The sequence below is a fragment of the Lissotriton helveticus genome, chromosome 1_2 (genome assembly GCF_964261635.1).
Source record: "Lissotriton helveticus chromosome 1_2, aLisHel1.1, whole genome shotgun sequence".
NCBI lineage: Eukaryota > Metazoa > Chordata > Amphibia > Caudata > Salamandridae > Lissotriton > Lissotriton helveticus.
In genome coordinates, this window is record NC_136058.1 from 258,907,330 (window position 1) to 258,932,003 (window position 24,674).

At 47.3% G+C, this 24,674-nt stretch overlaps 1 protein-coding gene across 1 annotated transcript in view; it reads left to right on the forward strand.

The window, feature by feature from the left end:
- POMGNT1 (protein O-linked mannose N-acetylglucosaminyltransferase 1 (beta 1,2-)) overlaps positions 1-19,162 on the forward strand; it is a 230,324-nt gene extending 211,162 nt beyond the window's left edge. The window contains exon 21 of the mRNA XM_078671701.1: positions 16,547-19,162. Within this exon, the coding sequence (XP_078527827.1) occupies positions 16,547-16,646 (100 nt within the window). The 3' untranslated portion in view covers positions 16,647-19,162. The remainder of the gene's footprint in view (positions 1-16,546) is intronic.
- Positions 19,163-24,674: the final 5,512 nt, after the last annotated feature.

A 24,674-nucleotide genomic window follows, 5' to 3' on the forward strand; every position in this document is an offset into this window, starting at 1 on the left:
CAATCCTCCAGGCCCCTCCATTGTCCCCCCCCATGTGGTAGCACCTGGAGCATCATTGGAAGATCCGGTGAATAAGGCCGTCCAATTTGTGTCTTCTGGAGGCACCTTCCCCTGCACCACTGTATCACTTTTATTCATTTGTACACTCCTGTTGTGCTCCCCCAACCCTCAAAAGGGTTTGTAGGTGCTCATCACACTCATTGGTAAACGGCCCTATTTCTCTTCTTTGCGTCAGTCTCCCCGCTATTCATTGCGTGTACCTCTGTAGCTGCCCGGCCAGATAGATAGTATGATTCAAAGTCAGGGACAGCTAGTCCCCCCACGCCCCCTTCTGTCGGTCGTTTAGTGTCGCCAAGGCTACCCTCCGCTGGCCTGTCCCCCATATGAATGATGTTGTGTATGAGTCTGGTTCTGTAAACCGTGCTTTCGGTATCCATTCAGGCAGAGTGGTGAAAAAATACAGTAATCTCAGGAGAGCCACCATCTTTAGTAAGGCTACCCTGCCAGCAACAGATAAAGGGAGATTCCCCCAGAAGGTCATGCTGTCTTTTAAAGAGCTCACCATCCCTCCTATGTGCCCCTCTTGAATATCTGCTTGGGAATGATAAATTATAACTCACAATTATTTTAAGCAGCGAGGTTCCCACACTAGGTCCCCCAATACATCCGGTGGGGCTCTGTCTTCCTTCAATGGGAAGAGACGTAACTTCTGCCAATTTACTCTGAGCCCTGGCAGCGCCCCATACTCCACCATCATGTCCTTAGCCCCTCTCAGTTTCCCTTCCAGGTTATTCGGGAACAAGAGGAGATCATTGGCATAGAGTGAAATGGGATGGGTGTACGCTCCCAGTTGCAGTCCTAAGTATCTAACGCCTGTTCGGGCTAGGCACGCCAGAGGTTCCATAGCCAGAGCGAATAGCAGAGGGGAAGAGTGGGCTCCCCTTTCGTGTTCCCCTCTCACCCTGATACTGCTCCGAGATTGTGTGACCCGTTCGCACCCTAGCAGGAGGTTCCGCATACAGCAGCTGCACCCATCGTATAAAACCCTGACCAATCCACATCCGCTCCAACACTGCATACAGAAACCCCAAGTCAAGGCTATCAAAAGCCTTTTCTTTGTCGATCGCAAAAACAGCACCTTCTCCCCCATTCCGACCGCTCACCTCTAGTATAGATAGCAGTCGTCTAAAGTTAAGGGCCGTATTTCGTCCCAGGATAAACCCTGCCTGGTCTGGGTGGACAAGAGTAGTCCTAAAGGGGAGGACTCTGGTCGCTAGCAGCATACTCAAAATTTTAAAGTTTTAAAGTCCAAATTAAGCATTGATAACTGCCTCTAAGCCATGCAGTCTAGGGGTGATTTACCCAGTTTAAGCAGTGGGACTACTAGCGCCTCGCGTGTAGTCTTGGGGAGGACTCCTCCCCCCCCCCCCCCCTCTCTGGCCACTACATACAGCCTTACCAGTCGTGGAGCAAGTTCCTCCACATATGAGGCATAGAGCTCAGCAGGGAGCCCGTCTGTTTCTGGGGTTTTGCCCCTGGCAAGTCCTTTAATGACCACTCTGATTTCATGCACCATATTATCTTCCTCCAGTAAATCTGCATTCTCTTCTGTCAGGGTGGGGAGGGGGAGTGGAGCCAGGAAGCCCATCATCTCCCTACCCCCCCACCCCCCCACCCCCTCCCCTCCCGGGTCTTCGAGCTTTTGTATAAAGTCCTATAAAATTCCAGTAAATTGCAGTTTCTCCAGTATTGGGGTGTCTTTCATAGATTCACATGCTTGAATATTCCCCGTTGTCGAAGTGGGAGCCCCACGGTAAATAAAATAGCAATAAACCAATAATATATGTATATAAAAGCATAATTACATACATTCCAAAACCATAAATGCTTATATGTACTAAGGTTAGCATTAACTCATAGGAATACATAGAAGACAAGAAAACCTTTATAGCATATCCATGTCATTGTTAGTCCAAACTACAGCCAATCAGGCGCCAGCACCCCTCTAGAACCTTCTCCTCAGAGGCCCAGGCCCTCAGATTTTCTACCGCACGTCGTGTGAAGGGAGCCTCCCTGAGATCTGCTCAGTTTTCAACTTCTTTCATGATTTCTACAATTTTTTTCTGGGATGTCTTCAAGTAAGAAGTCTTTGTTTCGACCATGTGCTTCTTGTGGGAAGTTGCGGCTCTTCTCAGAGGACCCTCACAAGAAGTGTATTTACTGCCTCTATCCAGAGCATGAGGTAGGAATATGTAAAATTTGCAGGACTTTCTCCACCAAGACCCTTAAGGACAGGGAAGGGCGTCTCCTCCTGTGGTTGCAGAGGTTGAAGGATTGGGATTCATCTTTCTGACGCAGAAAGCCTTGCGTCAGGTGTGTCTAGAGCCGCTTCTAAACATAGCAGTGTGCATAAGTCTCCACCTCTCTGACGACGACGGTGACAACGACTTGTGCCAGTGGGTCATCGACGGCGGCGGCTGCGTCGATGTAGTCCGTGTCGACGATGGTGTGTGTGAGCTACAAATCTGTAATCGAAATCTACGTCGATGCTTACTGTGAAGAGAGCCTCTTCGTCGGCGGGTGCTCCGTCAGCGGCGGCTCCGTCAACGTCTGTTTCGTCGGCGACAGCGCCGTCGACGGTGGCTTTGTCGAAGGCTATGGTCTTGTCGTTGACGGCTGCTTCGACGGCTGTAGTCTTGCCGTCGACTGCGTCGGCGGTGGTTGTCCCGTCGACTATGATAAAGTCGACGTCTACCTACGCATCATTGCCTCTGGTGCCACTTTCTTCATTCGGATCTGGGGCTTCTGCTGTTGACCCTCTGCACCAACGGCGACAAGTGCCTTTGGATCAGCTTCCACTTCCTTCTCAGCCTCCATCACCTCTTTTTGCCACAGGTTCGGAGCAGGACTCTGGTTCTGATGAGGAGGAAGATGATAGGTTCCTGGCAGCTCGAAGCCCTTCGGAGCTTGTCATTAAATGTCAAAACTATGAGGATGATCAGGTAGATCTGTATTTTCATGAGAAGGAACCTTCTGTTCAGGTTCCCACCACTCAAATACCACTCGCCCTCATTTCTAATCTCCAATACATGCTAGAAAATTATAATAGACGATTTCCACCGTCTCATTAGGGTCTCCTCCACCTACTGTGCCTACAGCTACCGCAGCTCCTCCCCCCTGCTCCACTGCCAGAGTCAGTTGCGCCCAGTGCAGCACAAACAACCTCTATTAAGGTCCATGCAACGGTTTATGAGGATGATGACGTTCGCCCAGATCGGGAAGACGGCTAAGTAGATGATGATGATGGGAACATGGTGGACTGGGACGACAATCAGATCCATACACCGTCTCCGCCACCTTCGGGTCCAGGGGATTCCCCTCCAGTGGATATAGCTGGTTTTCACTAACTTATGGAACGAGCGGCGCAGCGTTTTAAACTTTCTGTTGTTCTGAAGGATGAGGCCGGTTTTCTTTATGATTTCAAGAGTCAACCTTTTAAACCGGTCTGGACAGTGCCCATAATTGACTTAATTTGGAATGAGGGTGTCAAACTGATGCAGACGCCAAACTCTATTCCGGCACTTCTTCCTCATTTGGAGAAGAAATATAGGGCGCCCCAGGGTTCTCCAGCTTGCTTGGTAGCGCCTAAACCCGATTCCGTGATCACCCAGGCCGCACAGCGCCGTTCCAGGAACCCGTCTTCTCCAATAACCGCTCCTCCTCACCGTGAGGGACGTCGTCTTGATGCCATTGGCAAAAGATTTTCCACTATGGCTTCTACCACCGTGAGGGCTGCGAATTCTCTGGCCATTCTAGGGCGCTACGACTGCCAGATGTGGTCGGAAATGTCTTCTTTTATCGACCTCATCCCTGAGCCCTCCAGAGCGGAGGCTCTCAAGATTCTTCAGGAGGGAGAGAGAGCGTCATCAGAGATTATCGACTGCTCTGTGGACATTGCGTGCCCTGGTTTTTGTCAGCTTGCGGGGGCAGCTGTTTTACGTCGTCAGGGCTGGCTTCGTTCCACCTCTTTTCACCAGGAGGTTCAGGCGAAAATCCCCAACATGACGGCGAATCGCTTTTTGGCCAGCATGTGGACGACTCACTTCAAACAATAAAAAAGGACACCGAAACGGCTCGTGCATTAGGCACTTTGCAGTTTCGCAAACAGCCTTTTCGTGGTGCGCGTGGACGCAGCACCCCCTCTTCTTTTCGTGGTGGGTACAACCAGTTCCGCTCCTACGGCCAAGGAAATCAAAGATATTCCTCCCAGTCACAGCAGTCCTATCGGCAGCAGTGTACCAAGTCTTACAGAGGAAAGTCTTCCTACAGAGGCTCCGCTTCTAAGAAGCAATGACTTGCCTTCACCGCTCAAAGTTCGAGGTCGAATCTCCCTTTTCTTTCCAATTGGTCTTCAATCACCTCGAACCGTTGGGTGCTGGACATTGTATCAAAAGGCTATGCTTTGGAGTTTGTCAAGTTCCCTCCAACCACACCACCAACTGGTCCACCTCCGGCTCACCTCAGGGAGCTCTTTCGACAAATTTGACTCATGATTCAAAAAGGTGCCATCGAAGTGGTTCCCAAGTCTCAGAAGGGGATGGGATTCTATTCCCGGTTTTTCCTCGTCCTCAGGAAGTCTGGCGAATTACGTCCGCTCCTCGACTTAAGAGCCCTGAACAAGCACCTGAAGTGCCACTCCTTCCTCATGCTCACAGTCTTGGAAGTTCTCCGTTTTCTCTCGAAGGACGATTTCATGACCACCATCGATTTCCAGGATGTTTATTTCCATGTGCGCATACTTCCAAAACACCGGAAATACTTGCGCTTCCGGGTAGAGCGCAGAGACTTTCAATTCAAGGTTCTGCTTTTCGGCCTTCACTCCGCCCCCTCGCGTCTGCACGAAAGTCCTGGCCCCGGTGGTGGCATATCTACCTTTGAAGGGAGTTCAAATTTTTCCCTTCTCATCAATAGGCGTCTCTGGACACTCGATTCTGACAGACTTTATTCCACTCCCTCGGTCTCTCCATCAACACCGAGAAGTCTCAGGTCGATCCAGCTCCATGCAGGACCTTTCTAGGGGCCACTCTGAATACTTCACTGGCGAAGGCATTCATGTCTCACGAGCGTCAGCTGCGGATTCTATGCCTAGTGACTCTCATACGTTCAAAAGGGTCCATTTCAGTTCGTGTGTTGAAGTCTTTTCTTGGGATGGCGTCCTCCTGCATCTCCCTGATCCCAAATTGCAGGCTCAAGAGTCGCCCAATTAAGGAGGAACTCAAACAACAGTGTTGTCAGGTCACCGGTTCTTTCAACAATCTGGTCCTGGTGACCGCTCGGATGAGATCAGCTCTCCAATGGTGGGCTCAACCGTCAAACATCGCTGCCTGCACTTCTTTCCTAACCATCGCTCCGGAGCTCGTCCTTACCACGGATGCCTCCCTGGAAGGTTGGGGCGCACATCTTCAGGGGCTATCGATAAAGGGCAAGTGGACCCTGTCTCAACGTTCCTGGCACACCAACAGACTGGAACTAATGGCCTTTTTCTTGGCACTCAAGTCTTTCCATCTCCTCCAGAAGAATCAGTGCTCATTCAAACCGACAATACTACCAGTATGCACTATTTAAACAAGCAGGGCGGCACCAAGTCACCGCTCCTTTCTCAGCTGGCACAGAGCATGTGGGACTGGGCACTCCGTCGCCAAATTACTCTGACAGCGGTTCACCTACCAGGCATCTCCAACATCCTAGCGGACTCCCTCAGCAGGTCCTTGTCCTCGACCCACGAGTGGGAGTTGCATCAGCCGACTCTTGACTTCATCTTTCGGCTGTGGGGTCGCCCGGACATGGATCTTTTTGCGAGCCTTGTGCACCGGAAATGCCAGTCTTACGCACGTTGGCTTCCCCATCAAGGGTCGTGCAGGAATGCCCTTTTGATGGACTGGTGCAGTCTATTCGCCAACTCTTTTCTGCTGGTTCCTCGAAGTGTTGTGGAAGATGCGGAGACAGCCGTGCCACATTCTCCTGATCGCTCCCAGATGGCCTCAACAAGTGTGGTTCTCGGAACTGCTGCTTCTCTCACAGTGCAAACCCATCCTCCTTCATCCTCGAGCGGATCTCCTCACAATGGACAAGGGTCAGGTCTGTCATCCGGACCCCTCCTCTCAAATTATCGGCCTAGAACCTGAACACCTTGAATTTGCCCACTTGCACATTTCGCTGGCATGTAGAGAGGTTCTGGCCAATGCGAGAGCTCCGTCCACAGTAAAGACTTACAAGCTAAAGTGGAAAAGGTTCTGTCACTGGTGTGCATCTGCCAACATCCATCCCGTGCACTCCTCTCCTGCTCAGCTTCTGCCGTTCTTTCTCCAGTGGCTCAATCAGGACTTTAACACTCCACTTTGATGGTCTTCTTAGCGGTAATATCTCGTTTCCGGCAGGATGGATCTTCCTCTCTCTAATCTTCCAGAGTTAGTCAGCAGTTTTTCAAGGGGCTGTTCAGGATGTTCCCGCCCATCCGGCGTCCTCCTCCTACCTGGCATCTCAATTTTGTTTTGGCGCAATTGATGAAGGCGCCTTTTGAGCCAATGCACAAAGCGGATTTGAAATTTTTGACCTGGAAGGTGGCCCTTCTTCTTGCTTTGACCTCCTCACGTTGCGTGAGTAATATCCACGCCTTTACCATTCAGCCTCCTTTCCTTCAATTCAAATCGGACTGTGTTGTACTTCTCACCAACCCAGCATTCATGCCTAAGGTGCCAACTGTTTTTCACCTCAATGAACCAGTGTTCTTAAAGACTTTCTTTGCTAATCCCCAATCTCCAGCAGAGCAGCGTTTGCATTCTTAAAAGATACCTTAAATTCTACATCGACAGGACAGCGCCCTTTCGTAGGTCTGATCAACTGTTTGTTGCTTATGGACGCATGCGCAAGGGGCGTGCGGTTACCAAGCCAACTATTGCACGTTGGACTTCCTCCACTATTTTCTTCTGCCATCAGAAGGCTGGCAAGCCTCTTCAGTCTACCGTGAGGGCTAATTCCACCAGGGCGATGTTAGCCTCTACTGCCCTGTTTGCTGGTGTGCCGATTCATCAAATATGTCGAGCAGCCACGTGGTCCAGCAGGCACACTTTCACGAAGCACTACTGCCTTGAGACGATCAACGAAGCTGATTCAGCAGTGGGCCAAGCTGTGCTTCGCAATCTTTTTAAATAAGGTAAGCCTCTTTCCTTCCCTCCGCCTGTACAATCTTTTTACTATTATCGTTCTGGCAGCTTATGTCATTTCATTGCATTTTCATGCTAATGCACTGCTATTTTGTCTTGCGGCCAGCTATTACTGCTCACTAATCTATTCAAACATGTGAATCTATGAAAGACACCCCAATACTGGAGAAGAACAATTGTTACTTACCTGTAAACTGTGGTTCTCCAGTATCGGTGTCTTTCATAGATTCACATGCGACCCACCCACCTCCCCTCAGAGGTGGGTGGGTCGCATGTGAATCTATGACGCTCTTGTGCTACGAAAATCTGAGGGCCTGAGCCTCTGCGGAGAAGCTTCTAGAGGGGTGCTGGCGCCTGATTGGCTGTAGTTTGGACTAACATAATGACATGGATATGCTGTAAAGGTTTTCTTGTCTTCTATGTATTCCTATGTGTTAATGCTAACCTTAGTACTTATAAGCATTTATGGTTTTGGAATGTATGTAATTATGTTTTTATATACATATATTATTGGTTTATTGCTATTTTATTTACCGTGGTGCTCCCACTTCGACAACTGGGTATATTCAAGAATGTGAATCTATGAAAGATACCAATACTGGAGAACCACCGTTTACTGGTAAGTAACAATTGTTCTTATCTCTGCCTGTCTATATAGGGTATGTCCTGTCTGATCTGCTATTTCCACTATAGTATTTCCTCTGTGAGTCTGACTAGCCAGCCAGGCCAACAGGCTACCTGCGTTATCCCTTTCCTCACGGGTGTGTTTTATAATCGAAACACCTCAGTCGTTCCTCCTTGGTGGCAACTTTGTCGCTCATGTCGGATCGCTGGGCGTCCTGGCCTCTGTTTCTTCGTTTCCCATAGCTCTCGGGCTGCACTTTCCACGTCTCCTGCGAACGTTCAGCACACCCCAATGGACGTTGCCATGCATCGGCCATAAATTACTGTCCCATTCTATCAGTCTGGATTCTGTTGTGTCGTCGTTTTAAAAAAAGAAGTGTTATGTGACCTCTAGTGTCCTCGAGGAAGACCTGGTCCTCCATCGCCTCTGGTTTTAGTCTCCAGGTGGGGATGGGCTGGTGACTCGACCCCCATTTTATTCGTATCAGGACTGGATTGTGATCAGCAATTGTGTGGGTTAAGTATTCCACCCCCGGTGTTCGGGCATGTGTGTCAGGAGAACACAGGAAGGTGTCCTCCTGAATGTGCTCTCCTATACGTGTCAGAAGTGAGAATATTCCCTAAACATCAGATACGTATGTCTCCATTTGTCTATCAGCTCTTTCCAGATCTGCCACTCTGTGAAGACCCTCGCTGCCCTATTGACTGGGGCGTCACTAAGTGGGGGATGGGAGCAGTCGAGCGCTACACAGTTAAAATCTCCCCACAGGATAATGGAGTGCATCGTGAACGGAACTAAAATGCCAGACATCTTATCCAGGAAAAAGATAATGGTCTGTTTTAGGTCCATATAAATTAACTATTGTTACTTCTTGGCCGTCTAGTTTGCCTGTGACTATTCGGTACTGGTCCTCCTGATCAGCCCTTTCTCCCTCTTACTGGAAGGGGACTCCTGCTCTCATCCAGATTAGAACCCCTCTGGCGAATGCTGAAAATGAGGTGTAGTCTCAGTAGTAGTCTGTCCCACCATCTACGATGTAACGCATACCCCTGCGAGGCCAGGATCTGAGTTTCTTGTAACAGTGCAATATGGACGCCCTCCTGTTCAGATAGGAGAATATTTGATGTCTCTTCCTCATAGTGTGCATGCCCCTGACATTCCAGGACGTAAAATTGTATGTCATGCCACTACCTATTTGTGCAATTCACTCCCTACATGAGCCCCTCCCTGCAAGCAAATGCCGAAACAAAAAACAGTGCAGCTCCTCCTAACGTCTCCAACTAAGAACTTTATAACCCCCATAACTCCCGCACCCCAGGACAAGTGAGTCGCTCTCCCCCATCCAAACTTTCCATAATTATGCAATTAGTTACAAGAAGTAAAGACTAGAGTGACTGTACAAGACACGCAATCTGAGGGCGAGCAACATCCTCACGATCCCGCTGGACTCTCACCCCCGACCCCCTCCAAATCCAGCGTACTATTTATTTGTGCAATTTGAGGGGTCACTGGGCCTGTGTAGTGTAGTTTCGCCATTGGACCCCCTATTCCCCCTCCTTCTATACCTGCATGTCTGCTAATCATATAATTTCATCTGCCAATCTGGGGGTCACCACCAGTATCTCCTGGCTACATATTCCCACCGTGCTGGAGCTGTGGTCTGAGTCCCTGGATTCCTCCCTCGCCAGCAATGATCTTTCTCCAGTCGCTAGCGCACTGAGAGAAGCTATCACCGCCACTGCCCTTTCCCTTTCTCGCTTTTTCTCCGCTTTAGAGGGGGCAGCCAGAGACTTTCCTCCCCTTTCTCTGACTGTCTATTTTCCTCTCCCCGCTGTTCTGCCTGGTCCTGTCTTGCCTGTTGGGTGCCTGCTGATCGATCCAATCCCACGCCTCCTGTGGCGTATTGAAGAACCATGTCCCAGTTGTTGTTGCCACTCTGTTTGGCTGGGAACACTATTGAATACTATATTCCTAGCTGATGATATTTCCTTTTTCCCGCCATGATGGATGCTCTTTGCTTTTTAACTTCTCGTAAGAAATTCGGACTGTGCTGTTGTCCACCACTAGTTGACCCTTATGTCAGGCCTGACTAAGTACATGGTCTCTGTAAAACAGTAGTTGCGCCGCCGCTGGACATGGGATCCCCCCCTTTGGGAGGCCTCGCTGGCACCCTATGGGCCCTTTCCAGATCGATGTAAGGGGAGAGGCCCTCCTCGGACACATTCGCACCGATCCACTTCTCTAGATACCCGCTCATGTTGGCCTCTTTGACTTTTTCAGGAGGCCTATGACCCTCAGATTATTACGATGCAAACTTGTTTCAGCGTCCTCCGTTCTGAGCTCCATGTTGTGCACCCGCGTTTCCATCTCTGCCAACTTGTCTGGTGCAGTGGACAGTTTTGGCCTCATTTCAATAATGCCGCTCTCATTGATGGCGCCTCATTCTGCCAGCTGCCTGTGGTCTGCTCTCAGTAGCCCTAAATCGTCTCTGAGGGTGTCTATTTATCGATTCCACAGCCACCCTTAAAGTCTCGATGGCTTTGAGTATGTCATGGAGTGTTCACCCAGCGGGGGGGGCTCTCTTTGAGCTATGTGGCCATCATCTCTGCTCTCTGGGCCTCCCTGGTTGTCGACCACCAGGCCCTGAGACTCCGGATCTCTCTTTTTTTTTTTTTTTTTTTTTAATGTAACTTTCCCCATTTTGGTGCTCACCTTGTACGTAGTTGCCTCTCCCAGTGTCCACTGTGACTTCCCCGCTAGTTACTGTGTCCTTATTTCTCCACCAGGTCCCAACGCCAAGCAGTGACGCTTTCGGGGTGTTAGCCTTTATTGTAGCCTCGGCGTCCGCCAGCCGTAGCTCAGTGAGTTCCCTAGTGGGGTGAATCTTTCTGGGTACTACCAACTTGGTCGGAGCAGGCAGGCTCCTCTCCGCCGGCCGCTCCGTGCAGTTCTCCCAGCCAGGAGGTAAAAGTCACTTCGAAGGGGGCCAGCTTGAGAGCCAGGGCTCGGTGGGGCCTCCTCTCCCTGCCAGTCGACTCTTCTCAGGAGTCCCCATTTACCACTCCCTCTGGGAAGCTCACCTCTGTGCGGCAAGCTGGGCTCCCCTGATGCGAGTGCTTCCCCCGAGGATCCACATCACAAGCAGCGGGTCAGTGCCTTTCACTTCTAATCATCGCTGGCGTGCCTGGGGGAGGGGACCTCCTGTCTCTAGAGACCCCCCACGCTCTCCTTGTCTGGCCTCACCTCCAAGCCACGGCAGGTGTTCGTCCTGTATCCTCGATACCGACCCCCTCAGGTGGTTAACGCCGTCAGTGACTCGTCTCCCGATGCTCCCTCCAACCGCAACCCCATCGCACCTCAGCTCATTTAAAACCTTTTGGCGGGCTACGTTTTGCCATCTTCATCCCAGTGGGGCCCAACAGTCACTCCGGACCCTTCCCGCTCCTCTGGAGCTCACCATCCACGGCTCAAGCGAAAGCCACTGCCCCCCCTCGATCTGGCTAATTGAGTTCTGGCCTTCATCTACGTTACAGCTTCATCCTCCTGCTTGTGCCGCTCACACCCCTCACTCCGCTGATGTCCTGACACGTCAGACTCCCAGCCAGCCCACTCCCCCAGAGAGCTCGAAGCTACAGTTGCTCCTGGTGCATTTTAGCTAGCGGCCATGGGCGCCATCTAGCCTCTCTGTGCAGTCATTTGATTCAGTGTCGGAGAGCAGCTATGGCTCTTCCAGTGGCCCCCCAATAACATCCCACCAAATCCCCTTCCTCTTCTTAGGGTTGTATTCACCTGCAGTGTCCCCCAGGGCCCACCGATTAACTCAGGATGTCGCTGGATCGGGGTTCGCCAACAGGAACGCGGATCAGAGATCCCTACTCCATCGGCATCAAGCCACGCCCCACCCCACTAGGTGGGTATACAGTGCACAGAGTCCAGAGATTCCCCCAGAAGTGTACAGGGCTCAATGTAAAGCCAAAGTTCTCTTGTTTGTGGTAGTGTGGGCGAGCAGCCTTAGACCTAACACAGAGGAGCGCTAGACAATTGTTACACACACATTGAATAATAAATGCCACACCAATCAAAAAAGAGATCCACACCAATTTTAGAAAAATAAGCTTCTTTGAAGATTTATTTTAAGACCAAGATGTTCGCAAAAAGGTAAGTACGTTTTTCAGGAAAAATACTTTAGACTTTAAAAAGTGGACACCGTGTAATTGTCAGTCTTTGCAATGTTAACCTATGGGAGCAAGAACGCAGTTACACAGGTAAGTACACAACTTACAAATCCAGTCTTCAGAGCTTAAGGTCAGCACCGGGCAAGGTTCAAGTTTGGGCCAAAGGTGCACCACCAGCAGCACTGGGGTGGCTGGGTGTAGAGGTCAGTCAAGGTTGAACGACCAATGCTGGCACAGGGGTGGTCAGGTGCAGAGTGCCAACTCCACGTCAGGCGCCCAATGCTATTCATTGGAGGAGATCGGTTTCGAAGAAAGGCTGCAGACTCAGGCCAAAAGGCTGGACGAAAAACACCCTCGGCTACCCAGGTAAGTAGAGTTGCTAGGTGACGTAGGTGCACCATTGGTCAAGCTCCCCAGGGGCATCGGGTGCAGGGGGTCCTTTGGCGTCTGGAAACAGTTTACAGAGCAGGTCGCGGTCATAGGGAGTCTTCAAGTTGAGACTGCAGGAGTCGAGGAGGAGTCTGGCAGAGGTCAGCCCATGGTGGACTCTTAACTCCAAAGCGCTGGGGAACCTTTGTAGGACCAGTGGGCCTCTTGGACTCGGTCCTGGGCGTCAGGTGCAGAGGTGGGTCTGGATGCGGTTTCATAGTTCCTCAGGGCAGTTGGTTTCTTTTGTACAGGTCTGCTTTCCACAAGAGATTAGGAGTCTCTTTTTAAAGGCAGGTAGTCCCACCAGGGTTCTGGAGGTTGCTGGTCTGCAGAGCGAGTCACTCTTCAGCAGGGTCTATGAGGGCTACAGATATGCCGGTAGGGCTGGGGCCAAGTCAGTTGGTGTCTTCAGTCTTCGCTACTGTACAGCTCTTCTTCATAGGTCGTTGAAATCTGCCCACAGGGTCTGGGAGAGTCACCTAAATTCTAGATTTAGAGGCGTTGCAGGGAAGTAACATGTAGGGACCAATGGGTTCTTTACCTGTGATGTCTACACCTATTATTATGCCACCCTCCTGTGGGAGGGGGGCAAACCCCTAGCCCTGGTTGGATAAGTCCCACCATCTTCAAAATGGAGGGCACTGAAAATGTGCTTGCTTTACTTTGTCTCCAGCACCTGAGGGGTGTGGTTGGCGAGTGGGGCACACCTCCTGTTCTTAATAAGTTTTACTGCTGGTTCTCTCGCCCAAAAGTGGGGGCTGCCATCTGCTGCTAGCAGCAGAGACTGGGATCGCATTACAAAGAGGGTAGCCCTCTGAAGATTCCTTCTCAAGCACTGTGTCCATCGTGTGGGGAAGAGGTGAGGCCCCTCCGCCCAGGATGTGCTTGTTTCTGGCCACAGAGCAGAGGCACAGGTGTCCAGAAACATGTCTGGTGGTAGCAGGCTGCCTAAAGCTAGTCAGACCACACCAGGGTTGGTATGTTTACTGGGGCACCTCCAAGATGCTCTCTGAGTACATGGTTTAATAAATCCAACACTGGCATCAGGGTGGGTTTATTAAGAGGAGTTGTCTGGTACCAAACACTCCTGGGTTTAGAAAAGCCATTGTGGTACTGGGGAACTAGAGTTACGGAGATTACAGCCCATGTACTCTCTATGGCTTCCCTGACACTTACAATGGCTAAGAATAGACTTACAAATTGTAGGGGCATATATGCTTGTGCAGATATGCCCACACCTGTTAGTGCACCCTTCTTTAGGGCTTGTAAGGCCTGCTAGAAGGGTGACGTACATATGACTTCGGCAGTGCTGGATGGCATCGCACACTGGCAGTGTGCCATGTCGACTGCTGTTTTTCACTGCCCAAAGGCATGCAAGTTGCAGTGGCATGGCCTTGGTGAAGGGTGCCTAGGGGACCCTCTTCAGTTCCCATGCCCTAGGTACCAGGTGTGGCATTTACTAGGGACTTACAGTGGAGCTGAAGTTACCAGTCGTGGTACAGTTTTAGGGAAGAAGCACTGGCACCGGGAGCTTGGTTGGCAGGGATCTTGTGCACTACAATCGAAACCACATTTTCAAGACAAAAAGTTGGGGGCTAACTATGTCAAAAGAGCCACTTTCTCACAGGGAGGGCTCAAGTCTTGAGGGTCTTGGTAACGCAGGGACACTATTAGTGTACTTGAACTCTGGCTGGGGGCTCGTGTTCAGTGGGGCTTTGCCCGACAGGGTCGGGTCACTAAAGAGTCTCATGGTTCTCAGTTCCTTCAGAAACAGGCTGCAGGCAGTTACTGGGGGACCAGTCGGGCCAAGCCCAAGGTTGAGCTTGACTCCAGTGGGTCTCGGAACAATGTTTGCAGTGTCGCCTCCCTCGGACTCGGGCTATGGGGCGTAGGTGCAGGGGTGCTTTAAGGAGTTTAGTTGTGGTCTATCAGAGACTCAATCTGTCTCTTGGTGGAGAGGCAAAACAGGGCAGCAGGGTTACAATCTCTCGACGAAAGGTCTTGCTGATGCTCTTGGAATCCGGACTGGAACACAAGCCTTGGTTGCTGCACCTGCTTTGGTACCCACGGTATTGGTGCTGGGCGGCTCCTCGAAGTCCTGGCGTCTCTAAACTCTGTAAGGCTGCTCTGGAGAGCCCGATGGCTGGCAACGCGGTGGACCAGCAGATACTTTATGGCGCTACAGATGTTGGGGAGTAGCTCCTCTACTCCAAAGGAGATCTTTTCCAGGTGTTGAGGTGCTGGGCAGTCCTCCCACGGTTTTTGGGAGGGTGTCCAGCCTTTGGCGAAAGCAGCCCAGTGATGGTCGAAGTGCAAGCAGCCTGGCAGGGTTTTGTGCCAATCTTTGGTGCAGGTCTTCAGTATGCACTCACTTTGGTCCTACTTCTTTCTTTCTCTGTTCCCAGTAGTTGAATCTTTTTTCTTGGGGGTGGGGGAGGGGTCCCTAAATACTCAATTTAGGAGAATTAAGGAGGGTGAAGGATAGTAGCCAATCAGTTTGGATTTATTAATGCAGGTGTTTGATACCAAGCACCGTAGGTTTCATTAAACCTATTATGTCGCTGGAAAACTCATTTTGTAGTTTAAATCTTTTTATTTATTTGTGCCAACTTTTAGGATAGATGCCTTTTTATTATATAGAGTTTCATCAAACTACAGCTACTGTAAATAATAACAGAATAATGAAAACACCTCCCCACCCACTCCCAAGCACTCGGCTGACTATGTAACTATATTCTTCACAGTTCTATGTTAATTTATGAATCTATCCCTGAGACGGATGTGGCAGTTAGTTCAGCGAGCCACAGTGTTCAGAGGTATTTAGGACAAGTCAGTTCTCGAAATTCTTGGGATAGAAGAGATGGGTATGACTTCCAGAGGACCCCATATGATGCCCGTTGTTTGTAGTGGAAAGTATGTTTTCCATCCCGAGGACATACCACAGGTGGTGGAGCCAACCCAGATGAGTAGGTGTGTGTCGTTCCCCAATGTGTAAGTATAGTTTGTAAAGCTGCACCCAGAGCAATTCCAATTTGCTGTCCTCGTAATGATTTTAGGGGATAAGTGAGAGAGTTAGGTAGACCTTATAAAGTATACGAGGGAAATCGGGGAAGGTGAGTATCTAGATGGCGGTCAATGTCGTCTAGTGTTTGTGTCCAATATGTTTGTATCTGTGGACATTCCCAGGGGAAACTCACTTTGACCAGTGCCCAGTACATACATTAAGATGGCTTCCCTGCTCCCTTGTAATATCCTGCATTGGCACTAGACATTGCAGGGGCATATCTGCTCATGCAGATGTATGCTATGATGCACCCTACCTTAGGGCGTTAATGCCTGCTGTGGAAGTGGCTTACATATAGCCCATGCAGTGTCCTTAGCATAGCACACTGGAGTGTGCCATGTCAGGCTTTCACCCATGGTCACGCAGCCTGTAATGGCAGTCTCTGGAATGTGTATGTGGGTCCTCTCAGGTGGCATAAGATATACTGCAGCCCTTAAGGACCCCCTTTAGTACTCATGCCCTAGGTATCAGTAATTCCATTTACTAGGGACTTACAGGGGTACTAAAGTCTGTGGCCAATTGTAAAACAATCAGACATCACTTTGTTTTAAGGAAGGAGCACTTTCACTGAGAGCTGGTTAGCAAGCCTCACTCAGTACACTGTCCAAGTCGAAAATCAGCATCCAGCAGCTGAAAAAGGAGCACAGAGTGTTGGGGGGGCTACTGCAACAGAAGTCCAGTATCTTACAAGGATCTTCAAAGCGATCAACGCATTACCACTATTTGAAACCTGGGCTAATCCCATGTATTTTGTAACAAACATTCGCTGCATCTTAATTGCACAGCTGGCACTGAATATTGCCAAACAGTTTATGCAATCAAGTTCATTTTGATAAAGGTTCAATCTGTAGATTCTGCTGGTCTGGACTCATGCTCTGATAGTTGTATTTGGTAGGTAAACATTCTCTTAAGTTTCAGTATTTGCAGAGCCGAAAAACATATAATCCCTACATACACATGCTTGTGTCGCTGGTGTGTTAAATGATGGTGTTGATGAATATGGGACTGACTGGTATGTTTTGTCTTTCAGGGTGAAGAAACCTTCCTCTGTGACACCAATTTATATAGAACCGCCTCCAAAGGAAGAGGTAGCCATAGCTGCCCCTGTGGGAGCAGCAGAGCAGACATGAGACCGAGGTGGTGCAGAATGTCCATTTGCACTTTGAACTGAGCAAGAAAAACATGATCTAATCAGTGTCAACTATGGGTACTATGTACTTCACTTCAGAAGTAAGGAATATCTGACGTGAGCATGTCCAGCACTACTGGAGTGCAAGGAATACTGACTTGCCTGCCCTGATAATCCGATGTCAGACTACTGAGGTTTGGAAGAATTTAGGCCACCGATTAGTATTTTTGTAAACAGAAAAATGTACTTTTTGTAACTCAAGGTGGACTGTTCGTTAACTTGTTGGTTTTTTGCTTCTGTTTTTGCCCAAACAAAGAGCCATTTTATGGCTTCTATCGTGTTTCATGTTTCAGAAGAGGTGCTCAACACTGTTTGACCTAGGCCAATCAAAACAATCGTAGTGCATAATATGGTACTTTTCCTACTGAACAGGTTGTTTTTTTGTCAGAATGAGTATATTTTTTAGCAGAACATGTATTGAGCTGCAAGGTACCGACTTGAAACTAATGTGCCCAAGCAAATCCATGTACAGTAATGCAGCCTGATCATTATCTTCTGGTTAAGGCTTTGGACTCAACGGATTGTCTTTAACAATTTGTTGACACTTAAGAAAAAACAGTGCTTTTTCTTCAAGCTTTGCTCCAACTCAAGCCTTGATAATCTGGAGTAGCCAAGACTCGTACTCCATGACGCTTTGGGGCTGTATCGTTTTGCAGCTCTGTGTTTGCTCGCTAGCTGACCACTGTTAGGCATTTGATATGTAGGTGCTGCTTTTGTCCCATGACTAAAATCCAATTTTGTGATTGGTCTGGTTCCACTTGTGTCAAGTGAGTGATATTGCGCCCCTGATGAGGCCCACCAGAAAAAGCTTTGGTTTTATTGATTTTTAAATAGTTATTACGTTTATATACAAATAATATTGCTTTTGGGCACAGCCATTGTCTAGCATAGGACATCACATTTGGTTGTGCTCTCTGCTGCGTGTGCTCCCTCCTCGCTTGTCATGCCCGTTTTCGATGGTACTGTTGATCAGCGTAGACTAGTACAGTAGTCACACTACAGTTTCTTTGATAACTAATTGTTGATTAATTTGCAGTACATTTGAGGATAATTCTTTGTTATACCAGGCATTATTTATTTTTTGGCAGCGTTTGTATTGATGATGTTGTGTTAAGGCTACATTGCAGGATTCATTTTGTTACTGGCCGCTTCACCCTGCTGCACAGTTAGCAATTCTATGGCTAAACAGCATCTTCTGATGTAGTTGAATATGTACTTCTAAAGGCACTGGGAAGTAGTTGTTACAACACAGACTTGTGTATATTACCCGAGTCTTTTAAAGTGAAATCCTCTCAAGGCAGATTGTAAAGTATTCTTTGTACTATGACCATGTGAGTTACTGGGAAGTCTTCCTGCGCATTGACTCTCCCAAGAGTCATACACTGTGTGAACAACTGCTTTTGTAGCTTATGTCACAGCCACTACTTTTTTGATGGACCCTTTGAGTCGCATTGTTTCACTATCATCAAGCTTACATGCAGATCCTGTCTGTAGATGTGCTACTATTTTCCTACAAGCTTTATATGTAATGTTTTCATGGATTATAAACCTACCTGAATCAATGTAATCTAGCTATTCCTAGGTTTGCGTCAACTAAAATAAATGTGCGTTGCATTACTGGCACCAGAGTAAATTAGTTGGAGGGCTAGTATTTTGATCTATAGGGCAAAGAATTTGTTCCGATACTCTGAAGTTGCCAGCAGTCTTTGGGAACTGAGAGGCAGTGAAAATATAAACTGCTTTCCGCCGCCAGCAGTACTGGAACGAATGAACATCGGTCATGCCTATGCACTTCTTTTGTTGAAGCGCAGTTGATAACTGCATGTTCTCACGTACTCCATTTGGGAAATCCAGTGAACAAAGCTTAGTTGTTGACTTAGAATAGAGCAAGTCTTATTATTAGGCAGCTGTGCAAGAGCTCCTAGTAATCCTCCTATTCATAATCTGCATTAAATATCTGTCACTATAAGTTACATGTTGACGAGGCTATCAATCAGACGAGCTTTGCAGATGATGGGGGTTAAGTAAACTTCATAGAGGCCTTACATTACAAACTCTCAGGAATATGTTCACCTATTATTAAGTGGTCATAGCTGCTCATTTATGCAAGACAAATGTGTGTGTTTCCTCTTATGGTTTACTGACTGATTTGGGCTAAATGTAGTATCATGGTGGTCCATTTCAGGTGTTCAACTGCTTAATGCCAGGGATTCTGAAATGAGAAAGAGAGCTCTCACTTCACCCAAAGCTCTGTTCAAATCCCTATGGCCTGCTCATGGCGTCCTGCATTACAGGCTTCTAAACCTCACACTAGAATATACACAAAAATGTCTACCAATGTGTTAATCTAACACAGAACTGTCAAGATAATGCTTGTACTACTTTTATAGACCGAACAACTTAGGACTGAGATCAAATAGTATATTTAAGACTTAGTTTGCTGTTTCACAGATTGTTTAATACATTTGTTTGCTCAACAGGTATTGGCAATATTGCTGTTCTCTTGCTAATTCTTACTCTACTGCTTTTATACTAGCAGATCAAGAGGGGAACAGTAGGGGTCCTGGGGCCTCTTTGATAGCACTCAATCCCTAGGTCAGTGTGTAAATACCTAGATTAGATTAGCATAATCATATTAGAACAACAAACTCCCCCCCCCCCCCCATCCCCTCCACACACCCAAGTTCAAACTTGTCAAACATTGGCCATCTCCTTGCTTCCGGCGAGGTGCAGTGGAAGACATCAAGCATTGAGCTTGCCACAACGTTTCCTGGCATGGCCCTGTTATGATATAATGCAAACCCAGAATAAGAAAATCCACTTCCACTGCATATGATTAATAATCATGTAAATGTGAAGACCAATACCGCTCCACAACTCCTGGTCCTAGAGGTTACATTACTACAGCTTTCATAGAAAGTGGAAGACCTGCACAGCTCCAGGGTCCTAGAGGCTACATGATTACAGCTTTTATAGACAGTTGTTAACAACAAAAGGAAAGACTTGATTCTCCTGCTCTTCTTTCTTCCATCTTCTGAGTTTTCACATGCTTTCCTTCATTAACCCTGTATCTCGAGAGGGCAAGTGCAGTGCAATTACATTTTTGCAGCTTTTGTAGAATTGTTTAAGCTTTAAAAATCCAGATATCTTTAAGAGCAGGATTTAGGTGAAATGTTTTAAACTGGAGCTGTATGGGAGCATTTTGCTTTGAAACCAAGGTGTCAGCCAGGGTTTAAAGAATTGGTTAGGATTAGTTACTTTTTATATACCCCGCTTTTGAGCATGTAACCTTCGAGTGGTCTGCTAATCCTTTCATGTGGACTTAGTTTCTGTCCTATCAAACCCTCTGTATGTATTTATTGGATGAAAGGGAGTTAAAAACTATCATAAACTGGCAGCACAAGACACTAGGGGATGTCTGCATGGCACAAGTATGAGCACTGACTGCGAGGGAGAACAAGTTTTCACCTGCTGCTTACACGATCTTTCACGAAAGGTCTGCTAGATTGTGTCTACGGGTAGAGTATAGTGTGGCATATTATTTACTACTACCATTACTTTTGGTACTCTCATTACTCAGAGTCCTTCCCTGTGCTTTCCTTACTTACTATATGACGCTGTCCTGCCTCCGCAGACAGCCTATTGCCAAGCCAAATACAAAATAAAATGCCGCCTCTTATCCGTATCAAGCCTCAGTAATGTAACAGCTGGTCTGGAGAATGGGAGGGAGAGATGTAGGTAAGGAAAGTGAGGGTAAGGACTCAGAGTAATGTTATTATGAACAGTAATGGAAGAATTAATCACCCCCCCCTCACTTTCCTTCCTAGCTTTGAGATCTGCAAAGGCAAAAAACAGGACCACTGTATTGTGCATGCGTAATCAAACAACATTTAATCAGATATACACATGATTTTGCCTCAATAGCCTCTACGAAGTAATAGAGACCTTCTAAGAACTTTGAACCAAAATCATCCTCCAACTCAATGTCTTGAACAGTCCTGTAGTGATTAATGAAAGAAGTTGGGGAAGCCCAAGTTGCCGCCCTACTAATCTCTCTAATAGAGGTTCTCAGCCATCGAGGTAAACCTACCACAAGTCAACCTGCGCTAGGTACCACCCGGAGACGAGAAACTCCCGATGTAATGTCATTGCAATAAGAGACCTAACTCAGCAACTTAAGAAAGCCACAGCCAGTTTACAAACCTTTTGGGCAGGCTCAAAATGAACAAACAATGACTCGCTGTCTAAAGGGTGCTACTCTTTCAAGGTATATCAGGAGAGCACTCCTAGCAACATACTTGTGCAGCTGCTCTTCCTCTCTAGACACCATAGCAGGAAAAAAAACACAGAAGGAGTACATCCTTGTCCCGATAAAAAGGTGAATTAACCTGTGGACAGAAAAAATAAAGCAAACTCCAGACCACCCGATCCTCAAAGATCATGCAAAAAATATGCTTTATAAGTAGCAGCAGCCATCTTCTCCATATTCTAGCAACTAAGAAAGTTTTCAAACTCAATGTTTTATTACCAATCTGATCCAGAGGCTCCAATGGTGAAGATTTTAATGCCTCTATAACCAACAACAAATCCCAAAACTGATACTGATGTGGAGGGGCGGGATACAAAATTTGCAGTTCCTTAGAAAAACTGAAAATTACTGCATTTGGATCCAGAAGATTACCTCCAAGAAGTTCCAAAAGCTTGAATAGAAGCTATTTGTATTCCAATGGTAGGAATAAACCTTTAATCCAAAAGAAACCCCATCCTGTACAAATGACATTATCTTTGAACAAGTCTGCTGTGGATGGGTCAAAGGGCCAGATGTACGACCAAGCATTTTGCGAGTCGCTAATTGCGTCGCAATTGCGACTCGCAATTTGCGACTCACAAAATGCTATGTACAACAGTGTTTGCGACCCCATTGGGAATGGCTGGCCCTCCCAGGGATGGTGCCTGCTGGGCTCAGCAGACCTCCAAGTCTAGGACTGCTTATCAATAAAGCAGTTTTTTTTTAATGAAGCCCGTTTTCCTTAAAGGAAAATGGGATGCATTTACAAAAATAATAATAAAACGTTTTAGTTTGTTTTTAAGGGCAGGTAGTGGTCCCTGGGACCACTGCCTGCCCTAAAAAAATATTTTCAGAGCCAGTCACAAAGGGGAAGGGGTCCCCTGGGGACCCCTTCCCATTTGCGACTCCATTACCACTATCTTGAAGAGGGTGATAATTTGCAAGTGGTTGCGACCACAATTGCAGTTGTTAAACATTGGTACATGGCTGTGCGGTCGCTGTTGGGAAGGGAACTCCTCTTCCTAATAGCGAGTCGTAAAACCTATTTAGTGAGTCGCAAATAAATTGCGACTCGCAAAATAGGCGTTGTACATGGCCCTGTAGGTTTTTGCATGTGCAAACGGGTCGCAAACCTGTTTGCGCATGCAAAAATGGGACATACATCTGGCCATAAATCTTTCCCCACACTATTTACTGAAGAAATTCCAATGCTAGGAATAAGCCTTCAAAGTAGAGACGGTCCTAGATGCCTGCAAGGGTTGAACCAAAATATCTGGAAGACCACTTCTCTTCATCTCTCCTCCATTAGCTTGTCTCATAAAAACCGCCTGTTGCAGCATAGGAAATGCCAATAGAGAAGGATTGCTGAGAAGCCTCTATTCCTTCTCCACTTTCAGAGATGTCAGGAGAGGAAACCAACACGAGTGGGTCCTTGTTGGTGCAATCGGAAGCACTGTAACCCTCTGGACTCAGAAGAAACGTCAACAGCAGAGAGAAAAGGGGAAACACATATAGTAGAACTAGAGGCCAGCTGCCACCGCCCAAGCCTCATCCTCCTTTGTCCGAACGCAGAATCTTCTCACCAGAGTGTTCGAATGGGTTGCAAAAAAGAGCTTCTACTGGCAAACCCCACCTTCTGACAATTTGTCACCGAGGACTGAAAAGAGTAGTGAGTTGACAAGGGAATGCTCCTGCTCATTGAGTCCGCCACTATGTTCGGTGACCCCACAATGTGGATTTGAGCGGTTATAGATTTCTTTTTTCACCACTGAAATCTTAACCAGAGATGGTGACTGGGTTCCCCAATATTTGAGATAAACTTTGGTGGTTGGATTCTGTCCTTCCCAGAAACAACCTGCCTACATTCTGTGGAGAGACAGCCTTTAAAGCATGTCGTACAGCTCCTAACTCTCTCCAGTTTGAAGACCTCATGCACTGAAGAAGTGCCCATGATTCCGGGGTCTGATGATCCGTGCAAGCCTACCATTCTGAAAGACTGGCCTCTGTCGTAATGATTAAGGGGGCTGTGGGGAAAGCAGAATCCTTTTCAGTAGGTTTGCTGTGATAAGCCACCACTGCAACTGCAGTCACATTTTGGGAGATAAAGAATACTTCTGGATCGGAGGTAGAGCAAGAGGTTGCCCCAACATCAGCAGGTATCTCACGAGCTGCTGAAGATGGAACCTTGTCCACAGAACTACTGAAACAGTAACATCCATATCCCTCTGGATCTGAAGATGTGAAATTCGTGGGATCCATCTGTGCCAGTAGATTTAGCAACCATGTCAGAAGTTTTAACAAACTTGTCAGAGGAAGAGTCCCCAACCCCCTGTGTGTATTTAAATGAACTTCCAAGAAGAGCCTGTCTTGAGATGGAACATCTGACTTTTTTCAAATGATTCAAAATCTGTGACTTTACAATTAGGCAAGGACCATTTCAGTGTAAGAGTGCGCCATGTTTTTTGATGGAGCGTGTATGAGCAACTAGTCTAGATATGGCTGAATAAAAATGCTCTGATTGTAGAGCAAAGCAATTAGAACACCAGTGGAGTGTACCTGAGACCAAAAAGAAGCAATGCAAACTGGAAGAATTGCCTCTTACAGAAAATCCTTTAAAAATTCGACTGCAATAGGGATTTTACTACGTGCATGCTGTAAATCTATTGTGGCAAAAGTCTCCTTCCTTTAATATTGGTATGACCGACTGTAAAGTTACCATCTTGAAATTTATAAACTGGATCCAACAATCGGATGAATCCCGTTCTCTTGGTCTGGACGGCTTGCTTTCTTCAGAAAAGATAGGAAATAAAACATGAGTCTTCTGGGCGAGGGGGGATCTTTTATTTTTTTATATTTGGCTTGGCAATTCGCTGCCTGAGAAGGCAGGACTGCCTCATATAGTAAGGAAAGCGAGAGGGACGAAGGGTAAGGAGTTAAAGCTGTATAGAGGTTCATTGTGAAGCTCGCCACTGACCTTAACAGTAGTATGAAATTTACCAATTGAAATAGTGGCAGGCAGATTCAACCTTCCATCCTTCCAAGGTCGGTAGAACGTGTTCCTTTAAATTGTGTGACAGTAACATATGCTATTTACAGCACTTTGAAACAGCGAGCTTGCAGTATGAATCTCTTTATTAAAAACTAGCTCCCATAAGTAATTTCCGTGAACATACACAAATGATGTGATCTGTATGCACCTCAATATCTTACTTCTAATTTACAAGCTGTTAATATAACCTCCTAATCCACAACAACAAACCCATAATTTACAAAGTTTGCCCTTGTCGTTGTTCGAAGGAGATGTGGCCTATTGGTTATTGTGTGTCGCACCTTATGACAGTTAACCCCAGTTTTCCCATTATCCACATTACATCATTCTGGGGTAACTGTTATGATTCATTTGCCTGCGTCACCTTAAATGTGAACAATGTAAGCACGTATTAAACACTCCAAATTTAGTGTTATGTCCGGATAGTACGTTTACATTGGCTAGTTAGATTGCCTGGTGGAAATGTTATGCTAGATTGCGATTGGTGTCTTCTAGATTTATAGAATAGGTTCAAGGTTTCCATTTTCCAGTCTACTGCAAAGTCGTTTGACAGAACAGTATTCATATTTTATTCTTCACTAACCAAACATGTAAAACATGTCTACGATTTTACACTATGTGCCTTCCCTGCT